The 22,866-nt window shown below is 41.0% G+C and overlaps 3 protein-coding genes across 3 annotated transcripts; 2 read left to right on the forward strand and 1 right to left on the reverse strand.

Moving 5' to 3' along the window:
• The first annotated feature begins 5,714 nt into the window (after positions 1-5,714).
• LOC113005229 lies at positions 5,715-7,545 on the forward strand. Its single transcript, XM_039447538.1, has 2 exons — positions 5,715-5,754; positions 6,017-7,545. Exons 1-2 carry the CDS (start codon positions 5,715-5,717, stop codon positions 7,543-7,545), a joined length of 1,569 nt encoding a protein of 522 aa, XP_039303472.1.
• Positions 7,546-7,566: 21 nt separating this feature from the next.
• Positions 7,567-10,333, forward strand: LOC120357359. Its single transcript, XM_039447539.1, has 2 exons — positions 7,567-9,735; positions 9,860-10,333. Exons 1-2 carry the CDS (start codon positions 7,567-7,569, stop codon positions 10,331-10,333), a joined length of 2,643 nt encoding a protein of 880 aa, XP_039303473.1.
• Positions 10,334-14,560: 4,227 nt separating this feature from the next.
• Positions 14,561-16,025, reverse strand: LOC120357225. The gene is made up of 2 exons (XM_039447231.1): positions 15,155-16,025; positions 14,561-14,803 (listed from the first exon to the last, which is right to left on the reverse strand). The coding sequence occupies exon 1, from the start codon at positions 15,904-15,906 to the stop codon at positions 15,157-15,159; it is 750 nt and encodes a 249-aa protein (XP_039303165.1). The 5' UTR covers positions 15,907-16,025; the 3' UTR covers positions 14,561-14,803; positions 15,155-15,156.
• Between the last annotated feature and the right edge of the window lie 6,841 nt (positions 16,026-22,866).

Consider the following 22,866-nt stretch of genomic DNA (forward strand, 5'->3'; position numbering starts at 1 on the left):
GACGGCGAGGGGAACCACCTTAAAAAAGCACCCCGACAAAGGTGACGGCAAGGGGAACCACCTTATGAAAGCACCCCGACAAAGGTGACGGCAAGGGGAACCACCTTATGAAAGCACCCCGACAAAGGTGACGGCGAGGGGAACCACCTTAAAAAAGCACCCCGATAAGGTGTAAGTACGATCTTGTTACCTACACGTGGTACACCTTAGGTAACGCTAATACCTACAGGCGGCACCGATTATTTCGTTTTTACATTTTAAAAATGTTACTTTGACTTATACCTTTATGCCCAAGATCGATCTCAAGGTCGAATTCAAGATCATCATCAGGTTGATCCCTCGAAATCATGCAAATTTTGTCTGAGCCATTTTTTTGTACAAGCACATCCCTACGTTTTAAAAGGGTGGGACGGGTGGCCTGAAACAGGTATATTTTTCATTGCATTTTCTTGTAGTCGATTTCGAGAGCTTTCCAAAACACTATAAATAAGTTTATTTTGGTTAAGGACTTTCCGAGTTATGACGCTTGAAGGTAACAGTACACCGTAACTTTCAAGCCTCACAACTCGGAAAGTACTCAACAAAAATAAACTTTCTTATAGTGTTTTGGAAAGGTCTTGACACCAGCTATTAGATTCAGGAACCAAAAATGAGGTGTCCTATTTAAAAAAATTAATGTTATTTTGATCTGACCTTGGCGACGTCATCCAAGGTCAAACTGATAAAATCAGTAAATAGATCTTTTAAAACCCTACAACTTTTGTCTGAAACATTTTTCTTTAAAATGTCGCGTTTACGAAAAAATCGGGTGGGACGGGTGGTCTGGGACACCCGGTATATGCACCTATAGGCATATCACCGTTTGCACAAACGGGACATACATCATTTTCCGTATTAATCTTATTGATGTTCGAAAATCAACTTAGACTCTCATTATATTCCTTCAGAATATTTTCTATTATTCGTTCTCTAATAAATTGATTAGGAGTTAGTTAAAAAAAATAAAAAATCATAAATCTAATAATCTATTTAATTTACATGTTAATTTTAAATGAGTCAATTTTCAACTTCAATTAGTTATTTTTAAAACATATAAATTTTAACTTTAACTATCAGTATATTACATTTATGTGCTTTAAAACAATCTTTTTTTTTTGTTTAAAAGTTTAATTATGTAAAAACAAATTTATATTTACTTGTGTAAAAAACATACATTTTTTAATAAAAAAAAACAATATTTTTTGTTATTTCATATAAACTTGGAAAAATATTTATAAATAAAACACTTTTATTCGATAATTTGTATTGTGTTTCGTTACTTGTATTAATTGAATTATAAGAAACTATGCCCTGCTTAAAAATGTCAATGAAAAACAATAAAAAAAAATTCTATTAAAATCAATTGTGTTTTTGGTTCGTGTTTTTCATAAGTGACTTGATATATTACTGATAGAAGTTTAATGTAGAATTTTTAATATATTTTATATAACTCGATAGTGAGAACCAATAAACATTTTACAAAACAGTGTATATCAAATCTTATCAAAACATCACAAATATGGTAAGAACGTATCGTTTTCTATGACGTGTTTTTGGTACTATTCTTTATGTGAAACTTTTATACGTTTAAATACGGATATATACTGAATAAAGGTGTATGCGAATAAATCAGACACTACCCTATGCCTATACTATCGTTTTCTATCTAATGTTCAAAAGTAATCTTATCGTTTTATATATGAAATATCTTTCTCTTCCATTATAGGTACTTGTTGATCGAATTTGTATGTGAATCAATCAGACACTACCGTATACTTACTTTATCGGTCTCTATCAAGCCGTGAATATATTCCTATCGTTCCCTATGCAAAATATCTTTCTCTTCCATTACGGATACTCGCTAATCGAATTTGTATGTGAATCAATCAGACATTACTTTATGCTTACTCTATCGTTGTTTATCGAGCCCTCAACACATATTTTTATAGTTCTCTATGTGAAATATCTTTATCTTCCAATACGGATACGTATGCGAATCAATCAGACACTACCGTATACTTACTCTATCGTTCTCTATCGAGCCCTGAACATATTCCTAACGTTCCCTATGCGAAATATCTTTCTCTTCTTTTACGGATACTCACTGATCGAATGTGTATGCGAATCAATCAAACACTACTTTATGCTTACTCTATTGTTCTCTATTGAGCCCTCAAAAGATTTCTATTGTTCTCTATGTAAAATATCTTTCTCTTCTATTACGGATACTCCCTGAACGACCGTGTATGCGAATCAATCAGAAACTGTCCTATACCTACTTTATCGTTTCCTTTTGAGCCGTCAACATGTTTCTAAGCAAAATATCCGTAATGAAATACAAAGATATTTCGCATAGAGAACGATAGGAATATGTTGAAAGCTCGATAGAGAACGATAGAGTAAGCATCGGACAGCGTCTGATTGATTTGCATACATGGTCGTTTAGGGAGTATCCGTAATGGAAAAAAAGTCATTCCGCTTATAGAACGATAGGAATATGTTGAGAGCTCGATAGAAAACGACAGAGTAGGCATAGGACAGCGTCTGATTGATTTGCATACACGGTCGTTCAGGGAGTATCCGTTATGGAAGACAAACATGTTTAGCATAGAGAATGATAGGAATATGTTGAGGGCTCGATAGAAAACGACAGAGTAAGCATAGGACAGCGTTTAATTGATTTGCATACACGGTCGTTCAGGGAGTATCCGTTATGGAAAAGAAAGATGTTTGGCATAGAAAACAATAGAAATATGTTAAGGGCTCGAAAGAGAACGATAGAATAAGTATAAGATAGTGTCTGATTGATTTGCATACACGGTCTTTCAGAGAGTATCCGTAATAAAAAAAAAGATATTTTGCATAAAAAACGAAAGGTATATAGTAGTAAATATAAGTACACTTTATAATTAAAAATTGAAAAGTGTTATATCATAATAAGATTCCGTGGAACGCTCTAGCAGAGATTCTGCTAATGCTAGCTTTTCGTTACTAAATAGCATATCATAATAACATTATCATACAAATAATGATTGTCACAAATTCAAACGTAACGTTAGAGAGCCTATATCTGTCGCAACGATGTTAATACTGAAATAATAATTTTTCCAGTAAGTTAGAAATTGTAAAAATAATTATTTCAGCACTAAAAGCACAACAAATTTTTAATTAAAGAAGCCTATACGGTTATCTTGTTGCTTGAAATAATATTACTTAATTATTATTAAGATGGAATTCAATACACAAACAAAATTAAAAATAATTTAAACACTTATTTATTTATACAAGAAGGAAAATGTTGGTACAAAACTGTTTTGTTAGTATCACATTTAGTACATTGGAAGTTTTTGCTTAAAATACCTTAAGAATAAATAAAAGCAAATATATATTTTATGTACTAGACACGAAAATCGTAGACACAAAAATCTAGTACATATTCTAGAATACAGTTCATTGGTATCATATTTCATCTTAAAAAACAAATTCTTTGGTGTCATATTTCATCTTAAAATTTAATGAATCTTATTTTAACAAAACAAAATAACTCTTATTATTATATTATGAAATTAAAGAATAACCCCAGATAACATTTCTTGCGCGCAAAATTTGCGCGTCTTATGCATGTAAACTACGCGGTTTGCGTGAGTTTTGCCCGCAAGTTGGTTAAGCTCATTTATTGTCCAATACACCAGCAAATCACATGCAAATGGATACCATTTGCATGTGATTTGCTGGTGTATCGGACAATTATATTTGCTCGTAAGTTGCTTGCATCCAAATAACATTTTTTGCGCGCAAAGGTTGCGCGTCTTATGCATATAAACTATGTACGCGGTTTTGTTTATTTTTTATTTTTTAAGGCACTAGAAAAAAGATATCCCCATTGTACCCCACTCTTCCCTACTCCTTTGTTCATTACATTCTAAAGATGACCCGATTAATAAGAAAATGACAAAGAGCTCAAATAATAAAATAGCTTGTATCTTTGAAGATATTAGTTTCAGGACCCATGTTAATTAGACCTTTTCTTTTTGTTTTGATCAATACTACTTGCTATCAAAATATGTAACCCTTTTTTCTGACACCCTATATATATATATATATTGTTCGCATTCTTATTGTCTACTCTGTAAATCTAGCCTAGATGGCTGTACCTGCCGGCCGAGTTTCCGCTGCCCGGTGGATCGAGGAGCTGGAGCGGGGATTTGGCAGGCAGGGGTAAGGACGAGGCGCGGCTTGCCGGATTGGGAAGCGCGCGCCTGCCCGCTTTTGTAGTTTCGTCGCGAGAGAACCGAGTGCTCATTAAAAACGAATCTGTGTTTTCTAAACCGAGACTTTTCTTTTCTTTGTTCGCCTACTCCGACCACTGACTCTGTGGAAAGGCTCCAAGTTGCTTAATAGGGCAACCGAGCTGAAGAACATTTGGTCCTTCGAGCCGGATCCTTCCGATCCTTAAAGTTACGGAGCAGCGCGAGTTCGCCGGTGATTCGCGATCATTGTACGAGCCGCGTGGCCGCTATCGTCGGAGTTGGGGCGATCTTGGTCGCATCGCGCTTCACGGCGGACCTTTTTAATAAACTGGTGAGTGCGGTGGACAGAGTTTGCCTGCTGGAGGCTTACTGCGTGGACATTAATCGGTAAGTGCGATCTTGTCGCACCAGTGACCAGTGATTATCACGCGCCTTACTCGCGTTGATCACGCGCTCTGTCTATCTCTCTCTCTCTCGCGCTCTCGCGTGCGCCGACAGTGGCACAATCACGCGTCTTACTCGCGTCAATCACGCGCCCTGTCTATCTCTCTCTTTCTCGCTCTCTCGTGCTCGCAGCTAATGGCATACTCGCGCGTCTTACACGCGCTGATCACGCGCTCGCTATATTTTCCTTGCTCGCGGTCTATGAGATGCTCCTGCGGGTTGCACGCCTCTAATCACGCGCTCTTTCCCTCGCTCTTGTAGGCTGCCGGGAACGCGTATCCCGGATTCGCCTTGCACTGCGTGTCTGGCACGCGCGCGACGCGTGACACGGGGTACGATTCCCGCGGAAACTATAACGGGCGTCCCAAAAGTGCGCGATACACTGCTCCGTCTCTTTGCATCCCTGCTACTAAGTGTGACCGCGTATTCAATTGGAGCTCGGCATGGCTACTTTGGAGACACTAGTCAAACAACAAACCACGCAGGCCGGCTATATCTCTCGTATGTGGACGAATATGCAGAAACTTGGCCAGGCGAAAATTGATCAACACGAAATTAAGTCGCGCTTGACGCGACTTGACAATTACTGGGAGCAGTTTCAAGAGCGACACTTTGAGCTGATCGCTCTCGAGGGTTTCGAGGCGAGCGCATATAATAAGAGCGATGTCTTCACCACCACTGAAGAAAGTTATTTCTCCGTGCGAGCTCAGTTTCTGACAGCCCTATCTAAGAAACAAACGTCGGAGCGGAGGACCGATGAATCGGAAGCTGGTACGCAGCCCCTTCTGAAACAACTGCATCTTCCGAAACTCGATCTTCCAAAGTTCTCGGACGATCAACTCGCATAGGAGGATTTCCGCGACCTCTTCAGCTCGCTCCTGCATAATGTGCCGGATATCCCCGCGGTGCAGAAATTGCAACATCTGAGAAGCTGTCTCTCTGGGGAGGCAGCGGCGGTGGTGGCGAAGGCTCCAGTAACCGATGCCGCCTATGAGGGAGCGTGGAGCGATCTGGTCGCTCGGTATGATAATCGGCGCATTCTACTTTTCAGTCACATGCGTAACTTGCTGTCTTGCCCGGGTCTGTCTAAGGCGTCACCGGCAGAACTTAAACGCTTGCTCGGAGTTGTAACGCAATCGATTCGAGCTTTCGCCTCGTTAGAGCGTCCCGTCGACAAGTGGGATGATTGGTTCGTGCACTTGCTCGTAACCAAGATGGACTCCCAGACACGTCTTCAGTGGGAGACCTCGCTGGGAAATTCGCGCAATTTTCCTTCCTTCCAGCAACTAAGAGACTGGAAAATCGCATCCGAGCTCTGGAGGTGGCAAACCCGGATGTCTGCCCTACTCAGGCCGCGTCCGCGTCGGGATCCAGGGCTATCAAACCTGCGCGTGTCTCTGCGAATGCGGCTTCCACTTTTAAGCCAAAGCCGGACGGAAAGTGTCCACTCTGCAAAGAGAATCATCTGCTCTCCTACTGCGCCAAATACAAGGGCATGACCGTGGCTAACCGGGGTGAGTTGGCCAAGAAATTTAACTTGTGCCTCAGCTGCCTACGCACGGGGCATCGAGTAAATGCGTGCGCGGCAACAGGTCGATGTCTGGTCTGTTCCGGTAAGCATCACACATCGCTACATGGCTTTACATTTCAGCACGTTGCAAACCTCGAGTCGTCGGAGGGAGGTGACATCGGCACGGTGACGAGTAGCACTGCGACTACGAGTGTCGCTGCTTTAGCGACGCCGACTGCGCCCACGGTTCTCCTGAAGACGGCTATGGTCACCTTGCTCAGTGACTCGGGGCACGCGATCAAGGTCCGAGCACTCCTGGACTCGGGTGCACAGTCAACCTTCGTGACGGAGTGGGTTGCGCAGCAGTTGCACGCCAGTCGACGGCGAGTGAACGTGACAGTTCTGGGTCTCCAGGAGGCTCACATGGGCGTGGTTTCTTCTTCCTGCAGGCTCACTGTGAGCTCTCCTCATAAGCCGAGCTTGCGCCTTCCAACCGAAGCTCTGGTGCTTCGAAGCTTGATAAGTTTATTGCCGCCGGAGCGCGTGAGGACGACGTCTTGGCCGCATCTCAGCGGGTTGGAGCTGGCGGATCCAGCCTACGACGTCCCGGCCCCGGTCGGTGCCGTGCTCGGCTCGGACGTCTATGATCTGGTGATGGAACCGGCCCTGCGTCATGGACCACCGGGCTCTCCCTCTGCGCAGCTCACTGCGTTTGGTTGGGTACTGTCCGGGCTGGCTTCGGTTGACCGTGGGATGACGACCGCACATTACATTTCGGTTAACTTTGCGCGAACCAACGAGGATCTCTCTCGCGCAGTTCAGCGCCTGTGGGAGTTAGAGGAGGTTAGCTCTCAGTCGCCTCTGACTCCTGACGAGATTTGGGCGGAGCAACAATTTCGCGAGACGCATTCTAGGAATCCAGACGGACGCTACATCGTCCGCCTACCAAGGAGAAGAGAAGAAGAAGTCAAACTCGGCAATTCACGTCGAGCCGCGATGACCATACTCTTGAATTCCGAGCGCAGACTAGGCACGAAAGCGGAGCTCCGTAAACGCTACGCCGACTTTATGGTCGAGTATCTAGCACTTGGCCACATGGACTTGGTGAGTCCTGAAGCTCTCACTGCACGGGAGTCGTATTATCTGCCGCATCACGCGGTATTTAAGGCAGGAGACTCCTCCAATAAGATTCGGGTCGTTTTTAACGGGTCATTTCGTACTACGTCGGGCTTTTCGTTAAACGACGCACTTCTGCCAGGGCCACGTCTTCAGTCGGATCTGTGGACCGTCTTAACGAGATAGCGACTTTTCCGCGTCGGATTCATGGCCGACATCGTTAAGATGTTTCGGCAGATCCGAATCCACCCAGATGACGCTGACCTCCAGCGTATCTTATGGCGGGCGGACCCGTCTGAGGAAGTCCGCGACTATCGTCTTACCACAGTCACCTATGGAACGGCTTCGGCGCCGTTCTTGGCCTTGCGGACACTACGGCAGCTGGCTCAGGACGAATCATCCCGGTTTCCGAGGGGATCGGAAGCTCTCGGTCGCCACTCCTATGTGGATGACATTCTTGCAGGTGGTGACTCTCCCAATGAGGCCAGGGACGTCCAGGAGCAATTGGCTGCGCTCTTGCGCGCAGGGGGGTTCGCTTTGAGCAAGTGGGCCTCCAATTGGAGGAATCTGTGCCCTCGCTCGGATCAAGAAGAGAGATTGTTCTCTACTGAGGAGGCGGTGGGCGCCCTAGGCGTCATCTGGAACCCTCAGACTGACACTCTCGCCTTGAGAGTGTCCCCGCTTGGAGACACACGCTCTGAGGTACCATTGGCCATGACCAATCGAGGAGCACTTTCGGAAGTGGCCAAGCTCTTTGACCCTCTTGGATGGGCGGCACCGGTCCTCGTGTTTGCCAAGATTTTTCTTCAGGATTTATGGCTGACTGGATGTGGCTGGGATGATCCACTGCCCACGGAGCTGACACAGTCGTGGCAGACCTTCCGAGCGTCTCTGCAACAATTGGAGGACGTGCGCTTGCCTCGTTGGGTCAAGCGCGGCTCAGACACGGTCACCCTGGAGCTTCATAGCTTTTCCGATGCTTCGGAGCGAGCCTATGCCGCTGCCGTCTATTTGCGAGCAGTGCAGAAGTCGGGCGTTGCGACACACCTATTGGTGGCGCGAACTAAGGTCGCCCCGATAAAAACTCAGAGCATCCCACGCCTTGAGTTGTGCGGGGCTCTACTGCTGGCGAGACTACTCGCCCGTACCGCCGGGGATCTTAGTCTCCCGGTAACGTCGATCTGTGCCTGGACGGACGCGCAGGTGGTCCTCAGCTGGCTGAAGTCCCACGCTTCAAGGTGGAAGCCATTTGTAGCCAACCGAGTGGCTGAAGTCCAGAGCCTTCTACCGATCGACCAATGGAACTACATCCCAACGTCGCTCAATCCAGCGGATGCCGCGACGAGAGGGGTCTGCCCAGTGGAATTGCTGACTATGAACTTGTGGTGGCATGGGCCGCCCTGGCTCAGCCAGCCCCGTAACACCTGGCCCGTCCAAAGCGAACCCGTCGGCGCTGCCTTCCGAGACGAAGAGCGGCGAGTAGCTGTACACGAGGCTCACACTCTCCCGGAGGAGACCTTCGTGGAAAGGTTTTCATCTCTGACTAAGCTTCTTCGAATAACTGCTTACTGTTTTAGATTCTATCACCATGCGTCGGGACGAGAGCTTTCCCGAAATGGTTATCTTACTGCGGACGAGCTGCACTTTGGCCGCTGTGCGTTGGTGAGAATGGTCCAGGAACGGGCGTTCGAGAGTGAGCTTACTGCGCTGAGAGGCGACCGCCCTGTAGCGCGTCGATCTCCATTGCGTGGTCTTCACCCTCTCCTTGATGAGACAGGGCTGCTGCGCGTGGGAGGAAGGCTTCAAGCGGCTCTAATACCGCAGACGGAGCGGCATTCGTTGCTTCTCCCAAGGTCCGGACACTTCACGATGCTGGTGATCAGACACGCGCATTTGGCTACCCTTCATGGAGGCCCTCAGCTGATGAGGGGCTACTTGATGCGCCACTTCTGGATCTTGGGCGGCGCCTCGCGAATCCGGATAATCGCGCGGCAGTGCGTACGCTGTGCGCGCTATAGAGCTGCAACAGGTCAACAGCGCATGGGCCAGTTACCGATGGAGAGGGTGCGTCCGTCGCGTCCTTTCCTCTCGTCTGGCGTGGATTACGCTGGACCGCTTCGTATACGAACCTCCAAGGGGCGAGGTCACAAGGCAACAAAGGGCTACATATGCCTTTTTATTTGCCTTGTCACGAAGGCTATCCACTTGGAAGCGGTAACGGATCTTACGACCCATGCATTCATTGCGGCTTTCCGCCGCTTTATCTGTCGCCGAGGTCGATGTGCCTCGCTCCTCAGCGACAACGGCACCAACTTCCATGGTGCGGATGCGAAACTGAAAGGGATGTTCCATAAAGCCTCCAAATTTCATCGCGAGGTCGGTGCTTGTCTCGCGAATGACGGGACGAACTGGACATTTATTCCTCCTCGCGCCCCTCATTTTGGCGACCTGTGGGAGGCTGGCGTGCGCTCCACCAAGTACCATCTGCGTCGCCTCATAGGGGATCACCCTCACTTTCGAGGAGCTGGCCACTTTGCTGTGCCAAATTGAGGCTTGCCTCAATTCGAGGCCACTGAGCTCCGATCCACAGGATCTCACGGCCCTTCCGCCGGGGCATTTTTTGGTTGGCGAACCGCTTACCAACCTGCCCGAGCCGGCTCCACCCGAGGCTGCATCCAGCTTGCTAAATCGTTGGCGGTTGGTTTCAGCGTTACGGACTCATTTTTGGCAGAGATGGGCCAAGGAGTATCTTCATCATCTGCAGCAGTCTACCAAATGGCACACTGGCCGACGCAACTTTGCCATCGGAGACCTTGTCCTGATCAAAAACGAAGTGTTGCCCCCGGCTAAGTGGCCCCTGGGACGTGTCACGGCGGTGAGCCCGGGACCGGATGGACTCGTACGGGTGGTCACCGTAAGGACGGCCTCCGCCGCTGACGCGCCCGGTCACCAAACTGTGTCTGTTACGCCCTGAGGCGACGGAGGATCTACGTCCCGCGCAGGACTACGCCGAGGACGTCGCCAGGGCTCCCGCCAACTAATACTTAAGCCATAGAAGGGACTGCCGCTTCACGGAGTTCCGCCGGCAGGGTCCTACGAGCATTGCGTCCGTTTCGTCAACTTGACGAGGCGGGCGGAATGTTCGCATTCTTATTGTCTACTCTGTAAATCTAGCCTAGATGGCTGTACTTGCCGGCCGAGTTCCCGCTGCCCGGTGGATCGAGGAGCTGGAGCGGGGATTCGGCAGGCAGGTGTAAGGACGAGGCGCGGCTTGCCGGATTGGGAAGCGCGCGCCTGCCCGCTTTTGTAGTTTCGTCGCGAGAGTCTGGTGCTCGAACGAGTGGTTCGAGCGAGCTCCAATTTCTGGTCAATTTTACTTAACGACAACTGCAATATGTAAATAAAAATAAACGACTTTTATTTATATGAAAGAAACTCTAATATATATTTTCATGCAACAGTCAAAATAAATTATAAATATCTTATATAAATCAATGCTTGCCATAACGTAATATAAAACGTGATTACACCTGTTAAAGATAGATACAGAATATAATTTATTTACAATTTATGTTACTTTTTTTGCAAAGCTGGAAATAACTTTTTTTTATTTTTGTTTCTTTTGTCTTTTTTTTATCATTTTGAACTGTATTGTTTTTGATGTATTTCTCTAACTCGTATATAGTACGAGAGTTCATACCAAACATTGTAATACTTCATCGGAAATGCATTGACATTATTCGGTATTTTCTTTGACAAGTGTAATCACTTTTTGTATTACATAATTCTCTTGAAAAAAGTAGTCATCATGAAACTTTGTAAAGCATTTTTCAAGAATTTTATTAACATGAATTAATTCAGGGATACGTACATTGGGCACCCGTTAAAGACATATTGATATGTATCAGGTACCAGAGAAAAGGACACAATGCACATTTATAGTAAGGTGTGATAAAGATGCAATCAAAACAGTTGTAGCAACCTGAAATCATCAAACATTTAGTTTTTCGCAGTTAGCAGGACAAGGTTTTCGCGACACTCGACGCGAAAAAGGGGCGTGGTTTCTGAGTTTCGCGCATACCATTCCTACTTCCACTATGCTCGAAACTCGAGACACCTTCGCGACTTTGTGTTACGCTGCTTCGCAGATCTTGCTTTCGCCGGTTCAAACTCCAAAATCTTGTTGATGTGTGACTCTGATAAAAGCACGAAAATGGATAAACAACGGCGGGCGTACACACGAAAATGTAAGTACATTTTATTATAACAAAATTAGTCGCAGTGTAAAATTGAGACACGTGGTAGAGCAGAGCGTGCTTGAATCATGTGATTTTTGAGCACCGAATATTGCCGAACAATCTTTAGGGTGAAGAAGCACTTTTCTGTTTTATGAGACCAAACGCAATTTATACTTTTATTCTTTTTTTTTCAGTTAAAAGTGAACCGGCGATAAAAGCAAGGCAAACATCGACACTACCGCCGCGCCGCCGCCGCCGCCAACGCCGACCCTGCCATCGCAGTCGTCGACGTCGATCCTTCCGCCTCCGTCGACGTCGACCCTGCCACCGCAGCCGTCGACGTCGACCTTGCCGCCTTCGCAGCCGTTGACGTCGACCCTGCCGCCTCCGCCACCGCCGACGTCGACCCTGCCACCGCAGCCGTCGACGTCGACCCTGCCGTAGCCGACGCCGACGCCGCCGCACTGTGGGGCGAATACATTAAAAACCGGATATTGGACAAAAAATTAAAGATGCACAAATTCGAATTTTGATTGTTTTTTTCGTTAATATATATCATGAACTATAAATAAATATATTTATAATTAATTTACCCTTTCTTTTTTCTTTAAAATAATCCGATAAAGTGTGACATTTTTGTTAATATTGGAATTCTAGTAATTCAATAGATTACTTTCTAAACCCTCTACAGAAAACATAATTGCCAATATAACTTAAATGTTTATTAGAATTTGTTTATTGGGGTTCAAAAAATATATTTATCTTAGTTTTATATCATTTGAGTACTATTATATATTAATAAATATATATAACATTCGATAGATAAAAAAAATTCTTTCTTCAATATTTAAAAATGAATAAAGTTTTTGGAATGGGATGGAATGAGATGAATTTTATACTATTTGATAGGGCAAAGCATCTAGTTTTTTTACTTGTTTGGTTAATATCCCCATTCGTCCCCCTTTCATGGAAAAATGGACATCAAAGTTCACTCGATTTGGTCAAACATCTTCCACTTAGCCATTCTCTTAGCCATATTCCAATAATTCATTTTCACGAATCAGTAATTTGTGAACTAACACATATAATACTATGAATACATACACACACGAACACGCACACGCACATGCATACGTACACGCATACGCGCGCGCGCGTACACGCACACACACGCACGCACGCACGCACACGCACACACGCACGCACGCACGCACGCACACATGCACACATGCACACACACACACACACACACACACACACACACACACACACACACACACACACACACACACACACACACACACACACACACATACACACACATTTTAAACGTCACATGGTCGCGACATTCGGTGCTACCAATTGTTTGTAACCGGCCATAGACATAGGATCTGTAGGCTGAGTGATCCCCAGATTTTTGAGGAGTGGGAGTAATGCTCGGGTAGAAAAAGACAAAAGACGCACTGGGTCTGTGATCGTGCGTTGTCTGCGAGTCCCCTCATCTGTTACTCCCACTTCTTGATGGTTCAGTCCTATGCCTATGTAACCGGCTAGCGGCTGAACTGTTTTGATTCCGAGTGCAAGAGTTACCGAAGGTACTTAAGACAGCGCTTTTGAAGAAATAAATATTATTTCTCCTAAAATGGAAAATTTCCGAACAAATCGTGATCTTTTTAATTATTTGCGTGAAAACCATCTGGATTTATCAGATTTCGAAGCTTTAGCAAGCGAAATAACAACATCTTTTAACACTAAGTTACCCAAATGCGCATCGGAAGCATTAAAATGAAAAATTTCCAATTTCACGAAGACCTTGAAATCAAAATGGTTATCTAGTCGTTACGATTACAATAAATTCATTACAAAGAATAAAAATTGGTTAGATTGCGAATTTTCTTTTCCGAACGAAATACAGAATTTAATTCCTACTTCTTCACGTATTCCTCCTAATAGATCAAAGAATTTCGAAGATTTCTCCGAACGATATAAAAGAAAAAAAACTGAAGAAGTACGGAATAATCCAAAAATGGTCGACTTTATTGTTCAAAAAAATTTAAAATCTGATGACGCGCTATTTATATATGATTTTATCCAGAGACATCCAGAACATGTAAAAAAAGTCAAACAATTCTGTGAAGAAATCGAAAGTGGAACTGATTTGATTAATAAAGAAACTGCATTAAGTACTTTTGTTTCTGTAAAATTAACACGCAGTCAGTATAATATTATTCGTGACATCACAAAATTTAAATTTAGAGTATTACCTAGTTGTAATCAAATTCAATTAGCGAAAAAAGATTGCCTCCCACAGCGAGAATCAATAGAAATTTCTGAAATAGGTGTTAAAGTCTCTCTACAAAGTCTTTTAAATCACACTGCATTTAGATTCATAAAACTGCTACGTCCTCATTTAAGTGCACCTGCAAATTTAACGATGATATCTAAATGGGGGTGTGATGGTGCCTCCGATCAATCGCGTTACAAATTAAATTTTGATTCTCCTTTGCATGATGATTCTAGCATCTTTATATGCAGTTTCGTACCAATAAAAATTTATTCTAACGAAAATGGCGATGTATTGTGGCAAAACGATTCCCCTTCTTCAACTCGTTTCTGTAGACCGATCGAATTTAAATTTGTAAAAGAAGAGGCAGCTGAAGTGAAAACTATCGTTGAGAAAATCAAGGAAGAAATTTCTTCTTTGATACTATTTGTCTCTGAAGAAGGAATTTCAATGAAGCATACGCTTTTATTTACTATGATCGATAACAAGATCTGTAACATAATGACAAATACTAAATCATCAATGAAATGTTATCTTTGTGGAGCGTCTCCAAAACAAATGAATGATTTAAATTCAATGAAAAGAAATATTGTGAAAGATGAATACTTATCGTTCGGACTTTCCTCATTACATTGTTGGATTCGCTGTTTCGAATGTTTATTACACATTTCGTACAGAATTAAGGGGGGAAACCACAGTAGAGCACGAAAAAGTAAGGCTATTTTCGGGAATTTTTTTTGGGTCAATGAAATGATGAATCAAAAATCTGTAAAATAAGCAGTATAACATCATAAACGAACTACAATTTAAAATTTTTTGACGCATTTTTATTACAAAATGGCGGCTGTGCAGCACTTGTCCTATGGCGCCTATTTTTACAGGAGGGCCCATGGGCGGACATCTACAGTCCGTAATTTTTGACCTGGAACAAAAAATGAAAGTTTTTTAGGTTCTATATATAAATGGGTATGGAACTGCGTAGGATTTTTTCGATATGTTAATTTTTCGCAAAATGGCGCACGTTTTAAGAAAAACTTGCAAATGTAACAAAAAAAAACGCCATAAAATTGTTGATAAAAAAAAACTATATAATATAAAAAAAAACCCTACGCAGTTCCATAGAGAAAGGTATTCTGAATATACTGTGAAAATTTCAAACCGATCGGTAAAGATTTATTCAAGTTATGTGTCCGCCCAGTTAAAAAAAAGTGGTTTCGAGAAAAACGCGTTTAAAGTTTTAAGTACTGTAAAATCATATAATATTTTTATATACCTCTAATCGGCGATGCCTGCACCATACAACTGGCCTTCTTCGTCAATTTCCTGTTGATGTTTGGCCTTTCGAATTGACATCTGGTCGATTCTGGCCTGTTTTGCGCCCTCTGTCATGGATCGCTCCGCCTTCTGTATTCGCCTTTCATTTAATTCCATACACAGCTCATAACTTTTCGGGCCGTTTTTCATCTCCATGACTTCGATTATGCGTAAAACGGACAGTAACCCGTCATTAAAAATGCACGAAGCGATGTTGACAGCAATAACGATAACTTTTTTGCCTGAATTTAAAGTTTTTGGAGCAATCGCCCACACTGTCGAATTCAAACTTTCATTATTATTTTGTGTGAAACCGCCGATGCAGCGAGTGAGAAGATCATCCGCAGTGAGTTGTTCGTAAACTGGCTTAATTGCTTCATAAACTACATCAGACATTGGTGGTTTGTGCGTATAGGTAGCCAAAGTGTTAGAAGATTTCGCCCTTTGCCACGAGCACCATGAATTTTCTCCAGTCGGGCAATTGTCGTGTTGGGGATGGTTATCCGTAGATATTTTGTGAAGTAATGTGGCCCATATAGCTGTCTTCATTTTTTCGACTGATTCGCAATTTCTACGAATAGCTAACCCGAAATATATTGACAGTTCGTCGATCAGTTTACCTGTCAATTTCCCTTTTCCTCCCAAGCCTTTTGTGCGTTTCTTCAAATTACGGAGGTGGGTTGTGTGCGTTTTTGTACGTGATCTACGCATTCCTTTTTAGTTATCGTCACGTTTTCGTACGGTTCAGCATCTGTGCTAAATTACAGCGCGCGCCGGAATCACAAAAGGCGCTCGGAGCATACCTGAGAGGCGTTGCTGCAGAATGGAAAATTTGGGTATTTACACATTTTTGCGGCACTCTTTTGGAATATTATTCTTAAGACCCTAAAGCACCTTACAAGCGAAAAAAAAAAATTTCGATTTTTTCAAAATTTTACTGTGGTTTCCCCCCTTAATGTCAAATGTTGGGCAGTGAGGAATGAGAGTGATAAACGAGAAGTCGAGCAAAGAAAACGCGAGATACAAACTGCCTTCAGAACGAGAACAGGTCTTTTAGTAGACATTGTTAAACAAGGAACAGGTACATCCAATGATGGTAATACTGCTCGAAAATTTTTTGCTGATCCAAAATTATCAGCTGCCATTACAGGTTTAGATGAGAATTTGATAACTCGATTTGGAGTTTTGTTACAAGCAATCGCTAGTGGTAAAAGAATTAATCTATCAGAGTTCGAATCTTACAGTTTTAAAACTGCCGAAATATTTGTATCGTTATACCCTTGGTACTACATGCCAGTATCTATTCATAAATTATTAATTCATGGCAAAGATATTATAAAAAATGCTATTGTACCAATAGGACAATTGTCTGAAGAAGCTCAGGAAGCCAATCATAAATATTTTCGAAAATATAGAGAAAATCATTCGCGAAAAATGTCGCGGATACAAAATAATGAAGATATTTTTAATAATTTGATGATTGCTTCAGATCCAATAATATCAAGTTCGCGAAAATTGATGGAACGTAAAAAGAAAGAATTAACTGATGATGCAAAATGTTTATTATATTTCAGCGATGATAATGAAAATTATGATGACTAAATTAAAAAAAATAGATGTGAGAGGCAAGGGGACTCACAAAAATTAAGCACCCCGAGGGATCAAATATCTGCCACGTCCACGTCGTTGATCCTGGGTAGCGCTGAGAGCAGATAAAATAATAAATATTTGTTTGTTAAATCAAATTGTTAATATCAGTATACTTTGATAGATTTGCGTGTTACGTTTTTTCTCGTCCACTATATCACAAACAATATAAAATTTAAATTTAATCAAATTCTAGACTCATTTATGTATTATATTAGTTTAAGGTCATCACTAAAAATTAAATTAACCTCGATTTTTGTTTTTTTTCATAAAAAATATTATATATTTATCATTGCTTATTTTTAAATACTCAATTAACTTCATACGTTACAGTTGTGGAATAATCATCTATATATTTTATCGATAACAGTAAGTTGCAGGTAATCTTAATTTCATACACTGAAAATATACGAATCGTACATCATTCATATAAAATTTCAAGTAATTCCATTGCAAAATGTAGAATTTATAAGCAAATGACCGAAAAATGACGCATTCGTCCCACTGTGCGCCGCCACCGCTACCGCCGGCTGCATTGGCTTCACCAGGGAAACTCCACAATCACGGCCGCCACAGTCACGACCAAACTTTACTCGAAACGTGAATAAAAATATATATAACAATATACAATATGTATAACAATTAACGAGGCTAAAGCCAGCAGCCGGACTTGAAAGCCGAATCTTGCGCTGGAATCTATTGACGTAGAATACGAAGAGGGAGGGGCTAAAATAAAACTAATTCTTTTCTAATACTAATACTTACAATTGTTGATTAATAATGGTTTCCGGTGGCAAATACATTATTACACATTCCATTTATGCATTATGTTTTTAAACAATAAATATAAATACTCATGATTCACACATATGGTAATCATAAATAATGTCTAAAAAACATTTTAACATATGTGAATCATGAGTATTTATATTTATTGTTTAAAAACATAATCAATGCATAAATGGAATGTATTTGCCATCGGGAACCGTTATTAGTCAATAATTGTAAGTATTAGTATTAGAAAAAAATTAATTTTATTTTGCCCTCCCCCCCTCCGTATTCTACACCGCTAGATTCCAGCATTCGACTGCCAAGTCCGGCTGCTAGCTTCAGTCTTATTATTCTATTTATTTAAATATTTCTTTAGATTACTGAAATAATTTATAAATAACTTTCAAATAAACATTACTTTATTTTTATCTGTATTAATTTTTACTTGTCTGCTAATTATACGTATATTACTAATAAAAATTATATTTTGTTGCAGAGGCATCGTATGTTTCAAAGAGGACGGAAGAACTATAATCGGAACGCAGCGCCAGCGTCGCCCGCAGTTCCGTCTGCAATGCCTACAACGTACGTTGCACTATCGCTAATCATAATCGCGCCTCCTCAGTCACAAGCGATGTATCCAGCCGTGCCAGGATGTACGTCGATGCATCAATATCCAGGATGTATAATTTATCATCATCCTGGTAATATGATGCATTATCATCCGGGTAATATGATGCATCGTACATCATCTGGATGTATGTGTATGGGGGGGGGGGGTCCTCAGGCCATATGCACACATTCTAATAATATTACATATCTTACATCTTTATAAATTGTATTACATATAAAAATATATATTTTAAATAAATATAAAATATATTTAAAAATAAAATTATGTCATAATACTTTCCCCAAAAAACTAGCTCTTTTTTCGATAGGCTAAGTTGTTAAATAAAAAATCAAAGCAAAATCTTAGTACTGGAAATAGGTAATAATATATCTAAATTCTTAGAAAATAATATATCTAATTCCTTTTGATTTATAAGGTAAATTCTGTATATTATATACCAAAATAATTATAATTTCAAAACAAATTCAACAAAATAAAATTTACTTTTGTAATTGTATTTATTGTCCATTTAGCTCATTTTACATATTCAATGTTCTAAAATTTGAGGCTCAAAATTCTAGCAAGAAACTGCTTCAAAAATTAAATACAGTGTTCCAAAATTTGCTACTCACGACTTAAAATATAACAAGAAAGTATTCAAAGAATTCAGCAAAAGTTATTTGTAATTTTTTATTTCAAATATGGTTTGTGAGATATAAGACTTTCTATTTTAATTGTTGGAGATCTTTTCTTGCTAAAATATTTTGAGCCTCTAATTTTAAAATATTAATATGTAAATGAGCAAAATAAACAATAAATATCAATTGCAAAAGTAAATTTTATTTTCTTGAATTTGTTTTAAAATAAATATTATTTTGGTATATAACATACATTTACTTTATCACAAATCATAAAAAACTAGATATAAAATATTATTTTAGCACTAAGATATTGTTTAGATTGTTTGCTTAGCCTATCTCTATTTAATTTGTTGTATATAATTCGCACTAAATCCATATAAATTTGGCTATCTCAAGTTATTTTTTCTTACTGACAATAAGAAAGAATGTACGCACATGCATGCCTACGTAAAAGAAAGCGTGCGTGTGTAGCTGCGTAAGGCCTATTCTACAATGCGTTGCATGTTGGTATCGTGGGCCGTACGCCGCAAGAATTGACCAATCACATTCGAATGTAAGAAAAGTATTTAACTATGATTGGCCAATTCCCATGGTGCACGGCCCACGACATACGACGCATTGTAGAACAGGCCTTACGCAGCCACGCACCGATATCGCACGCAAGAGTACACTCGAAATAAACACGAAATTTTCACAGTCATAAATTTTTTATATTAAAGCACCTAGGCTCATTTCTGATAGCACAATATTGTTCTACGATGTCCATCCTACAATGGACGACGTTTTCTTTTACGTAGGCATGTACGCACATTCTTTCTCATTGGCAGTAAGAAAAAATAACTTGAGACGGCCAAATTTATATAGATTTACTGCGAATTGTATACAACAAATTAAATAGAGATAGGCTAAGAGATAACGAGTACGGTCGTGTGTTTGCATGCATCAGAGTCAGAGAGAGAAAGAGAGGAGAGAGAGAAAGAGAGGAGAGAGAAAGAGAGAGAGAGAGAAAGAGAGAGAGAGAGAGAGAGAAAGAGAGAGAGAGAAGCGAGAGAGCAGAGAGAGAGAGAGAAAGCATATGTGTAAAGAATCAAATGTAAGCACATAGTCCAAAGGTAAAAAGATGAATGATAAATCAGTGACATCTGTCCCAACACCCAGGAACTAATCTACTGCACTTTTGACTCTTCCCACAGATATCGCACGCAAGAGTACAGACGAAATAAACACGAAATTTTCACATATATAAATCTTATTTATTAAAGCACCTAGGCTCATTTCTGATAGCACAATATTGTTCTACAATGTCCACACTACAACGGACGACGATTGTTTTATACCTGCAAAGTGTGAAAATTTCATACGAAGAAGATGTTTCTACGAGTCAATGTCAGAAGCCAACAACGAAATTGTAATTTTCCACTTTTGTTTGTTTCGCTTATAAAATCGTGTCGTCCGTTGTAGATTATTGCCTATACTTTAATTATAGAGAAGGATTTTTAGATCTGTTAATGCAATTAGTATAAATTATATGTGCAAAAATTACCGCGTTTGGTCGGTAAAGGACGACTTCAGCAATATAAATCTTTACAACATAAATCTAAATTTGAATTTTAATTAAAAATAAATATTTATATATATATATATAGTTATTCAAAGCTCTCATGTCTTAACTTTTTCTTAAGAGAACAAAAAAACATAAAAAAGTCAACGTGTGAGAAAACATGAAAATGAACGAGAACACGAGAATATAAAAAAATAAGAAACTGAGAGACCAAGACAGTATCAAAGCAAATGAGAAAGAATATAAATTTTTGAAATTACTAAATGTGATAAAGTAAATATTAAGAAAATTCACAAAAATATAAATTACTTTTTTTTCAAACGCTTTCTTTTTTTCTTCCTTCTTCTAAATTTCTTTATTTTCTCTTTTCTTCAGCTCTTTTCTTCTCCTTTATCCTTTATTTTCTTTCTTCCCTCTAATTTTTTCTTCATCTATTCTGTATTATTTTCTTCTTTTCTTTTTCCCTTTTTAAATAAAAGAATATTGAAAATTAAAATTTTTTAATTTTTTAAAATTATGTAAAAATAATTACAAACTAAAGAGAGAGAGAGAGAGAGAGAGAGATAAAGAATGAAAATACGTATGTGAGGATCTAAGATTGCCTGAGAGTTATAAAAAACAAATGATAAAATAAAAAAATAGAACAATAAGCCAAAAAATATGAGAAAATAAATTAAAAGGTAAAGAAATATAATTTTTCTTTTTAAAAACACTTTTTGTATTAAATAAAAAAAGGGGAAATAAATTATAGTTTTAATTTTAAATAATTGTAACGTTACGCCCTTCCACCGTATCGCCACTCCGATCCAAACGCAGAACACAACGCGTAAGACCGAGCACGTGCATGCGTTCGGCTAAGCTTGCCACGATCACGCGCTATCATGCGTGCCGCGCGCCGCATTCGGCAAGCATTCCCACTCCGGCCGGCCCAACCGCGCGCGCTGATTGGTACGTCCGACCACGCGGACCGCTATATAAACCGGCAGCGGGAAGCCGAGATCAGATTGCTCCGAGCCACCAATCTCGCACTTACTCCTCTCCTGCGCTGGGTATCCTCGGTGCTCCTTAGCTTGGGTATTCTCGAGCATCTCCTCGGGAACGGGCATTCTCGTTCCAACTATCTCAAGACGGGCATACTCGGCGTTCCTGGCGGCTAGGAATACTCGGCCAATCCCATCCTCCGTCCGCGACGGGAATAGTCGTCATTTCCGCGGCTGGGTATTCTCGGCCAATAGGAACCGTCTGTCCCGCACGTCCGTTCTCGGGGATTTTCTAGAGCAACCCAGTGTTCTCAGATGGGACGGGATTTTCGCGCATGCGCGAGAATGTTTACGCGAAAACATCACTTAATTTCACTATTAAAAGATTCTAAAATTGTGCAACATATTAAATTGATTAGACCACTTAACAAGGGTACTCATACTACTCATTAATACCTTTACTTAATGAAAGTAAATACTTTACTGATATTGAATCCACCGCGCATGCGCTAAAATTCCGTCCCATCTGAGAACACTGGAGCAACCTCGTCGTCGGGAATACTCGACGCCGCTCCCCGGCTCAATTCATAAACCTATTCCTACGGGGTGACAACACCCCGCGGGGTGAGACCACTTAGGTCTCTAAACGTCGACTGCCCTCGCGTATCGCGGGATCGTCCGCTGCACCGCGCACCGTCAATTCCGCGATTGCGACCGGCCATCGCGCGGGGCAATCGCGGTCCGTTTGACCGCTTCACGAGTCTGCCGCTTTACGGCAACTCCGCTTAAAGTATTATTAAAGTATCCGAGTCCGTTCGCGTGACTTAACCGAACGCTTTAGTCATTTAGTTTGTTCAAAGAGAACCTCTTGGTACTTTCTTTCGTGCCGATGCGCACCGTTTCCGTTTATATTGTTCAATCCAACATTTAACTATTTATGTAATTGAATTATATTAGAGACAAGTATATCTACAGCGTTAGATTCTATCATTACACGCAGATCACGAAGTTATTATTTTTTTGTACCTAAGTTACATAGAAAGAATATATTTACATATTTATATTATTACGAACAAACCACTGAGTTATTATTGACGAAGACCCTGGCATCCGGCGAGCACATCCGAACAACCGATCCCAAACGCATCCTGTAACCGCACCGAAAAGTACCAGCGTTACATAATATTTAAAAAAAAAGGATTTACTTTAAACATTGGATGTAGACTTATAAATTATTAAAAACGTAATGGTTTAATTTTAAAAAAGGAATTAAAATATAAATCCAAATTTTAATGTTAATTAAAAATAAATATTTTAATTTTAGTGAAATAATGCAAAAAAATCAATGTGTGAGAAATCGTAAGAATGAGCAAAAACACAAGATTACAAAAAAATGAGAGACTAAAAAAACAAGATAATACCAAAGAAAGTAAGAAAAAATATGAGATTACGAAATTG

The sequence above is a fragment of the Solenopsis invicta genome, chromosome 3 (genome assembly GCF_016802725.1).
Source record: "Solenopsis invicta isolate M01_SB chromosome 3, UNIL_Sinv_3.0, whole genome shotgun sequence".
NCBI classification, from domain to species: Eukaryota; Metazoa; Arthropoda; class Insecta; order Hymenoptera; family Formicidae; genus Solenopsis; species Solenopsis invicta.